The sequence below is a fragment of the Cavenderia fasciculata genome (assembly GCF_000203815.1).
Source record: "Cavenderia fasciculata unplaced genomic scaffold Scf_Dfasci-G-o-33e01.r1-3, whole genome shotgun sequence".
In the NCBI taxonomy this organism is placed as follows: domain Eukaryota; phylum Evosea; class Eumycetozoa; order Acytosteliales; family Cavenderiaceae; genus Cavenderia; species Cavenderia fasciculata.
The window spans coordinates 103,409-117,512 of NW_004457734.1; the positions used below are offsets into that span (position 1 = coordinate 103,409).

General features: G+C 32.8%; 7 protein-coding genes across 7 annotated transcripts; 4 read left to right on the forward strand and 3 right to left on the reverse strand.

The window, feature by feature from the left end:
* Window positions 1-346: 346 nt before the first annotated feature.
* On the forward strand, window positions 347-1,868 carry DFA_04266 (putative prolyl 4-hydroxylase alpha subunit; the record flags this gene model as incomplete). The annotated part of the gene is made up of 3 exons (XM_004359942.1): window positions 347-944; window positions 1,027-1,267; window positions 1,343-1,868. The coding sequence occupies 3 exons, from the start codon at window positions 347-349 to the stop codon at window positions 1,866-1,868; spliced, it is 1,365 nt and encodes a 454-aa protein (XP_004359999.1).
* A 356-nt stretch (window positions 1,869-2,224) lies between these two features.
* Window positions 2,225-3,916, forward strand: DFA_04267 (uncharacterized protein; the record flags this gene model as incomplete). The annotated part of the gene is made up of 1 exon (XM_004359943.1): window positions 2,225-3,916. The coding sequence occupies one exon, from the start codon at window positions 2,225-2,227 to the stop codon at window positions 3,914-3,916; it is 1,692 nt and encodes a 563-aa protein (XP_004360000.1).
* A 126-nt stretch (window positions 3,917-4,042) lies between these two features.
* Window positions 4,043-4,300, forward strand: DFA_04268 (uncharacterized protein; the record flags this gene model as incomplete). The annotated part of the gene is made up of 1 exon (XM_004359944.1): window positions 4,043-4,300. The coding sequence occupies one exon, from the start codon at window positions 4,043-4,045 to the stop codon at window positions 4,298-4,300; it is 258 nt and encodes an 85-aa protein (XP_004360001.1).
* A 179-nt stretch (window positions 4,301-4,479) lies between these two features.
* DFA_04269 (uncharacterized protein) lies at window positions 4,480-5,278 on the reverse strand (the record flags this gene model as incomplete). Its single annotated transcript, XM_004359945.1, has 3 exons — window positions 4,480-4,602; window positions 4,857-4,932; window positions 5,034-5,278. 3 exons carry the CDS (start codon window positions 5,276-5,278, stop codon window positions 4,480-4,482), a joined length of 444 nt encoding a protein of 147 aa, XP_004360002.1.
* A 1,523-nt stretch (window positions 5,279-6,801) lies between these two features.
* On the forward strand, window positions 6,802-7,464 carry DFA_04270 (uncharacterized protein; the record flags this gene model as incomplete). Its single annotated transcript, XM_004359946.1, has 1 exon — window positions 6,802-7,464. One exon carries the CDS (start codon window positions 6,802-6,804, stop codon window positions 7,462-7,464), a length of 663 nt encoding a protein of 220 aa, XP_004360003.1.
* Window positions 7,465-7,721: 257 nt separating this feature from the next.
* Window positions 7,722-10,202, reverse strand: DFA_04271 (uncharacterized protein; the record flags this gene model as incomplete). The annotated part of the gene is made up of 1 exon (XM_004359947.1): window positions 7,722-10,202. One exon carries the CDS (start codon window positions 10,200-10,202, stop codon window positions 7,722-7,724), a length of 2,481 nt encoding a protein of 826 aa, XP_004360004.1.
* Window positions 10,203-10,740: 538 nt separating this feature from the next.
* On the reverse strand, window positions 10,741-13,218 carry gtf3c5 (transcription factor IIIC-epsilon subunit; the record flags this gene model as incomplete). Its single annotated transcript, XM_004359948.1, has 6 exons — window positions 10,741-11,274; window positions 11,364-11,853; window positions 11,917-12,257; window positions 12,306-12,514; window positions 12,608-12,881; window positions 12,991-13,218. The coding sequence occupies 6 exons, from the start codon at window positions 13,216-13,218 to the stop codon at window positions 10,741-10,743; spliced, it is 2,076 nt and encodes a 691-aa protein (XP_004360005.1).
* Window positions 13,219-14,104: the final 886 nt, after the last annotated feature.

Sequence of the window (14,104 nt, forward strand, 5' to 3'; positions counted from 1 at the left end):
TAATTTAATAAATAAATTCTATCCAAAACAATTTAATATATTAAAATCATTTTAATTTATTTTCAAAAAAAAAACCAGAGAAATATTTCATATATCGACTGTGTTCTTCTTGGGCAAAAGAGAATGTTTGGCTCTTTTTTTAATTTTAATTTTTTTCTTGAATTTTTCTCCTCACGGAAAGCCGAATGCATCTTCTATTTAAGACCCAGTTTCAAACAATTGCAGTTTTAATTAAGTACAATTAAATTTAGATTTAATAATAACAACAAAGTCATACCAGTAATAATATCAACAAACAGTAACAGATTAACAGATTAAACATTTAACAACAAACAAACAAACGATGATGACAGAAACTGAACAAATTGTACACTTTGTATCATTGGGTTATGGAGAATTAAGAATGGCTAAAAAGTTTGCTACAAAGGAAACATTGGAGAAGCTATTTCAATCAGAGGGTGGTATCATTGTCGTAGATCCAAATGGTGAGGAGGTTTATCCTCCTGTTGGTGACAATGACCACTATGACATTGACTCGGCTTTGACATACACTGTCGTGTCTGAGGAGGATCTTCGTAGTGACACTGAAGACGATGACAATGACCAAGATAGTGAACCGACAGAGGAAGAAGAGTACAAAGATGAAGATAATATCGATGAAGATGACTATGATGATGATGATGATATCGATTGTGACGACGATCTCTTATTGGCCAATCAAGTCGATGGCAAATTAAAGATTCACAAAGATGTAAGGGATCCATCTACATCTGCAAACGAAGAAAATCATCGTATGCACGAACACAACGAACAGTGTCAACAACACCGCCACCAACAACATGAAGATAAAAAAGATTGTTGTGACCATGATCACAATGATCATGACCACGAACATGCACACACCAACAATACCGCTACTCCACATGCCAACAACAATGACAATGGTAATTATAATAATATTGAATAATTAATAATCATAATATTGAATACTTATATATATATATATTTCTCTACTATTTAATTTAGGATTCAACAAATTATTAAAAATGAGAGAAGAAAGAATTAAAATGATTAGAGAATTCTATACTAGATTGCATCCAAACATTTTCAAATTGGAGAGAGAATATTTCGAAGAGTCATTTATCAAAGCAATCGATGATTTCAAGGCATCTGGATGTAAAAACTATTCTGCTTTGGATGGTGCATTCACCAAACTCACAGATACCCGTATTTACTCTATTAGGATTTTTAACAGACAATTTTGCGAGTATGTATCAATACAAATAATATTAATAATCTTAATAATAATAATAATAATTTATCGATTTATCATTTCATTTAGTAAATTAAGGGAAGAAGTTGAAAACTTTAGAAAATCAGGATTACCATCTACCAAACCAAACTCTATGAACAACTATGGACTTATTTTGGATGAAATTGGATTCACAGAATTGTTTACAGATTTACGCGAAAACTATTTAAAATACTTTACCTCTTATCTCTATCCAGATTATAATGGTGCAGACATTGATAGTCATCACGCATTTATTGTACAATACAAGATGAATCAAGACAAGGATTTGGGATTCCATTATGATGAGTCTGATGTCACTGTCAACATTTGTTTATCAGACAACTTTACTGGATCATCTCTTTACTTTAAGGGTATTCTTGAAAAGGAAGACACTCACAACGAAAATTTTGAATACAACCATTCACCTGGACAATGCATCATGCACATCGGACATCACCGTCATGGCGCCAATGGTTTAACAGGAGGTGAAAGATCAAATCTAATTTTGTGGCTTAGAAGTATCAACAAGGCTGCACAAAGTGATGTTTGTGCTTCTTCTGCACACTCATTATAATAATTAATAATAATCGCGCCAACTTGTAAATAAAGAAAAACCCATATTAAAAAACTCTAAACATTTTATATATATTTCTCGAGGCTAACATACACAATGATTCACACAACACTCGATTGAGTATTTCACACAAAAAGGTAGAGAGGCTTTAACCGAGTCCTTTCCCAAGATCGCTCACCAGCACTTGCACCAAGATGTATCAGCAGAGGGGGTGGGGATTTCCTAACGAAACAAAATTTTTTTTTCTCATAATCTCGATCGACACAGTTGGTGGGTGTAATTATATTAATTTTTTAATTTTGTTTGGTTCCGCTATATAATCACTTTAAATTGTTAGTTGTTAATAAACATTATTCATGATTTCAACAAATAACAGTACCACTAATCATAGTGCGTCCAACAACAACACTAATAATAATAATAATACTACTGCTACTACAACATGTTTTGAAGCGATAGCTATTAGAGATCACAAATCAATTCACCTGTCTCAACTGTCTTTTAAAAAGGGTGATACTATCTGGGTCTTTGAAACTGCCCCAACTGGTTGGAGTAGAGGTGAATGTAATGGTAAAAGAGGTCTATTTCCTCATTCTTATGTTGTCAGTGCCAATAATAATAATAATCATAGTAATAGTAACAATAATAACATTAATCTGCCACCCAACAGTTCAACACATGATTCAGTTGACTCTACTACTTTATCAACAGAAAGACAAAATGTACTGTCCATTCAACATGTCTCTCTGCCAACGGCAGCTGATTTGAAAAAAACACCACCTACACCTCCACCAAGATCATCACCACCTTCATTAGGTAGTCCAGAGTTGGTCACCACCGGTAGATCATCGCCAATTCCTTTACTGACCGTCCCTGCCACTGGAGGAAATACAAAATTATCTCCAAGATTCAATGTCAACAAAGAGTTGTTGGAGAATTCAATATCAACTCTCAGAAGTGGTTCACCTGTATTTGTACAAGATTCCATGCAAGGAGATGACGATGACGAAACTGGATTCAAAAAACATGGTAGAAAGAATAGTGGTCCAAGTAGTTTTATCTCTAGAGGAGAGGAAACCGAATCTTCACTAAATCATAGTAGTGGAAATATTGGAATAAATCCTGCCCTCTCCCCCATTTCAGAGGGTGACCAAAATCAATCTACCCTCTACAGTAACACAAGTAATAATAACAATAATAGCAACACCGATCAACAAAGCAAATATAAAACTCTTCCACACAATCATCTAAAAGTGAGAAAACCACTTTCCTCAATTACATCTCAACCACAAACAACAGATGAACCAACAACACCAACTCTAAACTTACCATCGACACAAACAAATCAACCGTCTCAACCTTCATCATCATCATCGACACAAACAAGACCAAGCATACAAAAACCAAGAATTACAGTTGACCAAATCAACACAGAGATACCCTATTATATCAGTAGATGTGTTGTTCCACATAAAAAGCAATCATATGATGAGATACCCCTCAACATGGGTGACTTGGTGATTGTATACAATCAGAGTAATATTTATGGTGAGTGGTGGATCGGAAAGATTGGTCAGACTTTTGGAGTATTCCCAAAGCAATGTGTAGAAATCATAAAAGATATATCACCCAAAAATCAACCAACAACAGCAACCAACAATCTTTCCAATGCCACCAAAACTCCACCATCATCATTTACACCTCCAAAACCATTTGCCAACAACAATATCAGCATCACACCCAACAATCTTACGCCTCCCAATTCATCATCTCCAACAATACAATCCAAACACCAACACAACAACCAACACGAACAAAATCCAAATACCTCTCCCGATGCAGATGATGCCGAACAACAAAGATTGTTGGCAAGAAAGAAAATTGAAGAATCATTGTCACACCTCCAAACCAAAGAAGAGGTGATGGAAGCTTTGACATCGATGGCTTTGAAATTCGTTGCATTAAAGAAGGAACTTGAACAAGAGAGAACTCTAAGGGAGGCTTTTGAAAAACAACTATATCAGTTGACTTCAAAACACCCAAAATAAAGATTTATAAATATTATCTTGTGTATTATGTTTTTAAATAATGTATTGTAATGTAATATATTTATTTTTTACTTTCTTTAGAAATTGGCTGAATTTAATAATAATGAAAATGAAGCAAAAGCTGCAATGGAGCATCCACACCTCCCAGAGATTCAAAAAGCGATCAAAAATCATAACAAGATATATGGCAAAGATGAAAATAGAAGAATATTTTTCAAAAAAGATGATCATAAACTTAACCGCTCAGAGTTGATTAAAGAGATTGCAAAGAAATTCCCAAAGTATTCAACTACAACCAATACACCATCTCCTTCTGAACCATCTCCATCTCCTTCTGTACCATGGCATCGTCATTCTGTACTTGACGTGGAGGACCTTACTTGATTTCCTAATCATTTGTGTGGCAATGATTTGTCCGCGTTTAAAATTGAAGAACTTGGTTGAGGACAAAGACGATTGGGTCGAGGTAACTTTTTGAGAGTCCTGACGCAATTCAGTCTCGGAACCGGCGACATCTGGCGGTGTCACCTTCCTTGTTCGACATTGACCTGCCACCACCTCATTCAAAAGATTGTGCTGCCATATATCTTGATATGATTTTTGATCGCTTTTTGAATCTCTGGGAGGTGCAGATACTCCATTGCAGCTTTTGCTTCATTTTCATTATTATTAAATTCAGCCAATTTCTAAAGAAAGTAAAAAATAAATATATTACATTACAATACATTATTTAAAAACATATACATATACATACATTTTTGTACATGGTTTGATTGTTTTTTTCCTTTCTTTTCTTGTCCTTTTCAATTTCTTTTGTATAAGGAGTGGAGGGGAGATAGACACGCTTCGTATTGGTGAATAGCCTTGGGTGGGATTGAAACAACCCAGGAAAGAGCGTTGCGATGGCAAAGTCATCAATCTCTCCCAAGTCCTTTTTGACATTGGCTGGTTTGAGGTCAAGACAATCCAAGAGACTTTCAGCCTGTTCTCTTGTAATGATCATTTGACAATCAAGTCTATTAAAAATAAATAATAAAAATATTAAAAAAAGTTAATAAGTTGTTTATGTATATAAATATAAATATAAATATAAATATAAATATAGGTGGTAACTTACCCTAGGAGAGGGATAACAGCAGAGACATTGATTAGCCCAGGAATAAATTCATGGGTTATTCTTGGTTCTTTAACCTCTGATAGACCGTCAGTTCTTTTGGCAGCCTCGGATTTAATAGTCTCCAGTTCACCTAGCTCCAAGATTCGATTTGAATCAAACTTGTGTTGTCTTTCTTGATTTCTTGATGTAAATGTGGGAGGGTCTCCCGTTGGTGATGGTGATGGATTGGATGATGGCGAAGACATTTTTTCCTTTCTTTTTTTCCAGTCATCCTTGAAAATTCATTGATGGCTTCTTTAATCATTTTCTCCAACTCTTCAATTTCATTTTTCTTTTTACCAAGATCTGTTCTCTTTTTTTCCTTGTAGGTGGAAAATAATAATTTTAAATGATTATCTTTTTGGATAGAGAAAGAAAAAAAAGAAGGGTTAATAATAGGGAAAATGAATCTTTAATAAATTCATCTTTTTTATCGTTTTATACATACAGGTTGCCACCATTATATTTCTTTTTAAATTTGTGACAATAACATTGATATCTTTGATTTTTTTGGTTGGCGCTTTACTATTATTATTATCTGTCTTTTTAGTCTGAGTTTTTTTTCTTTTTTGTAAAGTTGTTGATTTTGGTTTGTTTTTAGTTGGGTTCTGGTGTGGTGGTGGAAATAGTGGAGTTGGTTCAGTTGGTAGATGATCATTGACCAATGGAGAGAAAATATTTGACATGTTGATATAAATAAAAGTATAAAAAAAGGAACAAGCAATATTTATAATTGTACTAGTATGATGCTAATTAAATGCTGTGATGGTATAATATATGTGAAAATTGTGACTTTGTAACGATGACTTGAATAAATATGTTTATGATAATATCTGTATCTCTCTCTATCTCTTGTGAACATAATAAAAAAAAATGAGAATGTTTTTTAATTTCCTATCTTTTTGCTTTTGTTGGGGGGGATTAATTAATTTTGGTGAGAGTGTGGGTGATGCCCCTGCTCTGATGTCCAAGTCACAGTTCTCTCTCTCTCTCTTTTGATTCATAAATTTAGTAGTATTCCTTTTTATAGTAACTATGAGTGGATGAGGATAATGATGATGAGATGGGGTCGCTCATCTAGATAGTTATAGATCACTCTTTCAGACCACTCCCCATCTCTTCTTTGTTGTGTTTCATATAGGTAGAGATCTGATCATTATTAATCCATATCCAGTAGTATCTATCTATAATATAAATGCTAAATGAGGATAAGCCAGTTCGTATAATGAATGAAAGAAAGGAGGGGATTGCCTGTCACTCAATGATGATATGTTTTGTAATGAATTAGCAGTCTTTTTGATATTTCTGATATAGGTAATATTAATAGTACAATTTTAGTACTACCAATGAACAATTTTTGTGGATTTGTACAGGTGACATCAGTTGCATGGGGATCAATTGGTAGCAAAGTATACTGGAAGAGACAGCTGTTGTTAACCAAGGTTCAAATGAAACTCTACAAGGATTAGGTATGAGCTTTCTTCCACTGCCTTGTATCTATATTGTTCTCTGATCATCATTTGCCAAACTCAAAGATTACGGTGTAGATTCAATGGTTTCAATTCAAATTAAAACATGGTTGGAACAAGAGTTTGAACTTTTTATTTTTTTTTATTTTTCATTGCACACGGTCATCACATGATTTTAGATTTATCATTAATGAATGCGAAGCAGCTGTCGATTTAATTAGATTGGTTTTCTACAACTAACAAAGAAGAATAAGAATATAATGTCATCAATGAAAGAAAGGTTGGATGCACTAGCTGCTAAAAAGAGGGCTGGAAATCCAGAGAATAAATCGATGGGTACCTCTACGAGAAAGCCATCTGCTCCCACTTCAAAGCCTCAAGGTAGCAGTGGCACTAGCAATGCTAGAGTACAATCAATATCACTCAATTCAAGAAAGACAAAGGTCGAAGATGAAGAGGAACCAAGTGGAGAAGATTCCTATGAAGATGATGGATTTGTCGTCAAAGACGATGATAGTGACTATAGCGAAAGCGAAGATGATTCATATTCACCATCATCAGATTCTGAGAGTAGCGAAGAAGACAGAAAAAAGAAGAAGAAAACAAGTAGCAGTAGCAGTAGTGTCAGTAAAAAGTCATCATCATCAAGCAGCAAAGATAAAAAGGCCGCTCCAGCACCAGTTAAAAAATCATCATCGTCATCATCATCAGACAAGAAATCATCGTCATCAGACAAATCAACAGACAAGAAACGAAAGCATAAAGGATCAGATGATGAAAGTGGTTCTGGTGATGACAATGATTCTTTGAGTTATCCATTCAAAGGAGATATGCCAACAAGTAGAACTCGTGGACGTATACCAATAGCAATGCCCATTTTAATGGAATCTGATGGATCAGATTCTGATGCTTCAGATGAATAGATAATCCAATAATAATAAATAATAACCTCCTAGATAATAATAATAATAGATAATAGAGATATTTTAGTTTAAAATCAACAACAATTTTACTTTTTTTTTATTTTTATATAAATATATATTTAATGATTATTATTATTTAATATTTGAATCTTTGGAACCATGGATTCATGGACCTATCTGGTTATGAGAGATGGAGTTAGATTTTGGAAGAGATTCTTTGTATTTTTTTAATAATTATTATACATACCTTTGATAAATTAATTCCAATTTTTATGATTGATATGATTGGAATGTTGGCTATTATTATTATTATTATTCTCAGTTGATGAAGATAGTTGGGGTTGAGGTTTACCATAGTTTACACGAACAACAGTGTCACCCAATCTTTTTCCATTCAATGCCTGTAGAGCAGCTGTGGCAGTAGCAACTGTTATGAAATTGACAAAAGCACATGCTTTCTTTCTTAATACTCTAACTGATTCAATTTCACCATATTTTTCACATTCTCTTCTAATGTCCTTTTCTGTTAAATTTTCAGACACATTTCCTATATATATTGCACGAGATAATGTGTTTTGAGAAGAAGAAGAAGAAGGATCTATACTAGTACTGTTGTTATGAATGATATTATTATTATTGTTGGAAATATTATTATTATTATTTGGATTATTATTATTATTATTATATGATGGATTACTAATTGGACTAGTATTAAAATTATTTAAATTATTATTATTATTATCATCTTGCTTATTATTATTAGTGGTATTATTATTTGAATGTCTAAAATTAACAACAATAAATTGACTTCCAATAACTTGATTATGCATATTTTTTTTGGCCAAAGAGGCATGGGATGTATCTTTGAAATTAACAAATGCACAAAAACGGTCGTGTAGGATCCTAACACTTTCTAGGTCACCATAAACACTAAACTCTGTTTTTAATTCCTCTTCAGTGACGTCAAGTCCAATGTTTCCTACCCAAAGTACACGACTGGCATGTTCATCAATTTCATTGGGCTCGCTTCCGTTGGAAGAGAGACTTTGGAACTCGTGCCATGATAACTTTACCTTTTCCTGTGCCATATCCACTTTGTTTGTAGTAGTAGTAGTAGTAGTGTTGTTGGCTGGAATGGCAGTTGTATTATTTACAATTTCCTTTTTCTTTTTTTGTGCCTCTTTACTATTGTCAGAGGACAAAGTAAGATTGGTTGTCTTTTTAACTATACTATTCAATGTTGGGAAATTTTCTTCATCAATTACAATTTCAGATGTTGCAATTGATATTATTTGTGGAATGTTGGAATGATTATTATTACTATTGGTTGGTAGGGATGTTGTTTGAGTTTGTAAATGTATTGTTTGTTGTTGTTGTTCAAAGTGTTGTTGATGTTGTTGTTGTTGTTGTTGTTGTTGTTGATGATGATGTTGGTGTTGATGATGGATTTGTTGTTGGTGATGATGGTGTTGTTGTTGTTGTTGTAAATGTAGTTGTTGTTGTTGTTGTTGTTGTAACATTTGTTGTTGTAATATTTGTTGTTGCTGTTGTTGTTGTTGTTGTAGTTGTTGGATTTGTTGTTGTTGATTTAAAATATTTTGTTGAGAGAATCGTAATGATGATGATTGTTGATTACCTAAAATTGGGGAAGATGAAACATTTACACTATTATAATTAATTCCATTGTTACTTGACGATATATGTTCTTGTTGTAATGTTGGAGAAGTGAGACCTAATAATCCTGGTGTTGTAGGTCTTTGGTTTTGTATTTTACTTTGAGAATGTGATAATCCATTCTGTTGTTGGAAATATTGATTATTATTATTATTATTATTATTATTAGTATTATTGGCGTGTATATTATTATTGCTATTATTATTATTTGTAAATGGATCAAAAGGAACCGAAAACATATTATCCATAAAGTCATTAGAGGTTGGCATCGATATGGAAAATAATTGGCTAAAATTTGAAGGTGATAGTGGTCTTGTATTCATGCCAAGTGATGGTGATTGATGTTGGATTTGTTGTTGTTGTTGTTGTTGTTGTTGTTGGTTATTTACACTGTTGTTTGACGATGATAAAGATGTTGGTATACCCATTCCAGATTTACCAAGACCTCCTCCTCCTCCATTGGCAGCAAGAAATGGTGATTGCTGTTGGTATTGTTGTTGTTGTTGTTCATGATCATTTAAAACACTAATGGATGAAACTCTATCTACAAATTCACTTGTTACACCTCCATTGCTCATGTGTAAATTATGGTGTACACCATTATTTAAAATTCTATCCGTTCCATCATTTAATTCCGATTGATACATTCCAATCGATGATGAAGAGGATGAACTCTGTTGTTGTTGTTGTTGTTTTTGGTACATAAAAGATGATTGAGATGAATTTTGTTGTTGTTGTTGGAATCCATATTGTTGTTGGATTACTTTTTGTCTATAGTCATTAGTAGTAGGTGTTGATGATGATGATGATGATGAAGAGGTTGAATTTTGATAAATACTATGAACATTATTTACATTATTTATGTGTTGTTGTTGTTGATGATGATGATATTGTTGTTGTTGTTGTTGTTGTTGCAACATTTGTTGGTGTTGCAAGTTGGTAGAAGAACCCACCTCCACCCATTGAGGTGCAAATGAGGTTGAGCTTGTATTATTACTATTATTATTATTAACTGAAGTTGAATGCTGGGAAGGAGGTGTCCTTTCATGTAAGGAAAAAGACATCATGTGATTTTAAATTTATATACAAAACACAACACAGAGTGGATGGAGAGAGCTCTATTCTTTCTTTCTTGTATGCTATCTATCTGTCCTGTTGTTATTATTATTATTATTGTTGTTGTTAATATATTTATATTTATATATCTCTATTTATATACACAAAGAGAGGAAGGAAATATCTAAAATAGATAAGCAAAAAAAAAAAAAGTTAATTAATTTTGATATTGAAATTGTGATTAAAAGAAGATATTATTATTGTTTTATTTTTAACCTACACTCTTTATAGATAGATATATATCAAGTAAGTTATTGCTATTATTATTATTATTGATATCAATTGTTATTATCTTGATGATATTCTGATTGGTAGTGAAAAAAAAAAAAACAATGTGTCTATCCCTAACCACACAAACTGGTTTGAATGGGAAAAAATAATTGTCAACGGTTAAAAATCTCAATCAAAATGCATCCCCGCCCTTTTTTTTCAATGAAGAACTCTGATGCGTGCATATTTATATATATTAATATATTAATTGATCAATTAATTCTTTGGAGTTACATTTTTATTGGGATCGTTTTGTGTGTAATCTTCTTCGTCATCATCTTGTTCTAGATCATCACCATCAAAGTATTCAAATACTCCACCATCGTCGAATTTGTTTTGATCCTCATCAACTTGGTCTGCAATCAACTGACTAAGAATATCTTTTTGTCCAAGATGCTCATCATCTCCTCCTTCGCCTTCAATTTGATCCTCCTCTTCCTCCTCCAAAGATGAATCTTCTTGGTCATCTTGTATTTCTTCGTCGTCTATCATTTCATCGTCATCTGAGAGGTATCCATCGTCATCGTGCATGTTGTTGGCTCCACTATAGTTTTCATCTTCGCTCATCTTTTCGTCTTGGTCCATTTTGTTGTTATTTTTTCTTGATTTGGCAGCATTCTTTTTAGTAGAACCCTTTTTACGTCCTTGGCCCTTGAGTGTATACTTTAATGGTAGTTTAAGCCCAAATTTATCCTTGATCAAACGATAGAGGCGTTCCCAATCCATTTTGAAAAGCCAACCCATCGTTTTCTTTTTTAAAAAAAATAATAATTATTGGTAAATAATTGTGTGTTTAGAGAGAGTGATGTTTCAAACTATCTATCTATCTATCTACTTACATCGCATTGTGTTGGCATGGGTGCAGACATTATAGTTTTTTTAATTTGAAGATGATCATTTTCTTCTTCAAGATCAATAATTTGGAAAAAGATTGATGAACGGGTAGGACATTCTCTATAAGTATAATCATATAAAGGTGGTACATATTCTGGTTGTTCATGATGACTATGATTATTATTATTATTATTTTCATTATCATCATTTGGACTATTATCTAAATCACTATTATTATTATTATTATTATTATTATTATTATTATTATTATTATTATTATTATTATTATTATTATTATTATTATTATTATTATTATTATTATTATCAATAGTACTATTAATACTACTTTCTTTTGGTTGATTATCTTCATTTTGACTAAATGTATTGAATGGAACACTGTTAGGTTTACGTCTAGGTGCAGTAAATCTTTTAGCAGGTGCTCTACCAGTTCCCTCTTCATCTTGTGTTTCTAGTCTAAAATCTACAACTTGATAACTAAAGTAATATGGTGTTTAATAGTTTGTTGTTATCAAATTGTTTTTTTTTTTTGGTACTTACATTCTTGATTCATTACGAATTCTTGGATCATAACCAAATCGAATATAACAATTTCTCCAAGGACCTTTTTTAAATGAATAAGAAAGATAGGGTTGTGTTGCTCTAATATCTTTGAGGAAACCTCCTCTCTTTTGAAGATAATCTTTAAGTGGTTCTACCAACCATATAGGTCTTTCCTCAAACATTTCTTTGAGTACATTATATGTCCTTTGTAAAGTAGAGTTTGGAGACTTTGACACAAATTTCTGTAACGGTTCTTGAGGTGTGATACCAGCTGGGAATTGAACCACTTTTGTTCTAAATGCAGTTGCAAAGCTAGATTTGAGTGTAAATTGTCTTGTCTAAAGAAAGAAAGAGAGAAAATGAAATTGTGATTAATAAATATACACTTGGACAACGATGACTTGGGTATACAATACATCTGGATCAAATGTAGCCAAAGGATTAATTTTGAATTGATAGTTTTGTGGTTTATCAATACGAGAAAAGATTGATGGTATTGTATTTAGTTCTTCATCTTGACGTTCTTCTTTGTTTGGATCATTACCACTAGTATATTCTATATCAACATTTACTTTGTTTTGTGGTTGTGCTCTAACTGTATATTGGAAATCACTCATTGCTTAATGTTGATCAAATGTTAGATGATTGATTTCAAAATATTTAACAACCTACTACTTTTAGTACTTACAATTAAAATCGATAGATGTTGGTATAATTGCAATGATATCTGCTTGAAATGGTGGTTCATTTTTGTTTGGTACTATCGATGCTGTTGTCGAAGAGGAAGAAGAAGAAGAAGGTGGAGCAGGAGTTTCTAGTTTAACAACCAATGGTTTCGTCTTTCTAACTCTTAACAATAAATTACAAGATGGAGCTTTATCACCAAATGCCGATCTACTATTGGGATAGTTTGGTCTGAAATTAAGTTGTAAATGATCTGTTGGTTCATTTGATTGAAGACACTAAACATACAGAGAGAGAGAGAGAGAGAGAGAGAGAGAGATACAATAAGTCATAATAGAACATAACAGTTGCCTCTATACTATACTGTGAATGAACTTCAACACATACATAAGATATTTGATTGATACCACCCAAAGTATTTAAACATTTATCTATATTGACTACATTGGCAGGATAGTTTACACCATAATAAACATTCTTTGTAAGATGTTTAAAGTTTGCATCTTTTGGTGTTTGTTTTGTTGTTGATGCTGATGATGATGATGATGCTGGTGGTCGTCTTGTAGGTTGCTCAACCTCTTGGTCTTCGTCTTCCTCGATACTGCCTTCATCCATATTGCTTTCTTTATTCATCTTGATCCTCGAGCATTATTAAATATAAATTAATATGTTCGTAGTTTGTTGATGTTCATTATTAAATTTCAAAATTTCCCTCTCAAGTGAAAATTGCTCAAAGTATTAATATTAATTTTTTTGCTCAAAGTGCGGTTGTTGCTTATTCTTCAAAGCTTTAGAGAGAGAGAATTATGTTTATCTTTAAGAAGAATAGTATTTAAAGAATAGACTGTTGTCGAAATCAATAACTTAAATGCCGAGATATTCGATATTGATTCTTTCTCGATTGTTTCTAATATTATATCTAATTATCTTTTGGTATGTATCGTGATACTAAACTATTCATAGCTAGATTTATTTATTCATAGCACCATTTTATTTTCACAAAGAATATCTGATCAATCAACCAATGAACACCCGACCGCGACAGTCGTATTATTAGAAAGGTTGTCTATGGTCTCCCGTTGGGAGGTTTAACCTTTGTCACATCGCTGCAAAGATCAATTTTTTCAAAGGGCTCGCCCTTACGAATTTCTCTCTGATCATATGACCACCTCAGATTTTCGATTGGGCTAAACCTCATTTTTAACTGTTGCATCCAATCATTGGACAGGGAGAAAACCCCAAAGATATTTTTGTCTTTGGTCTAGATGGTTTGTTGGGTTGGGAGGTGTGAATTTCAATTTCGCACAACAACCGTCACTGTAAGCTATCGGTGCGATGGAAACCTTGTCAAGGTTTGCCCATCCCTTTATAAAACTTGGTGTTGTAATAACAAGGCTACAAGTAAACCCCCATAGATAGATTCTTTTGTTGATGGGTATGGTGGGTGGTGCGACTCATCGATGGCAAAGGATATTTCTTTAGACAACAATAAGCTCGTTGC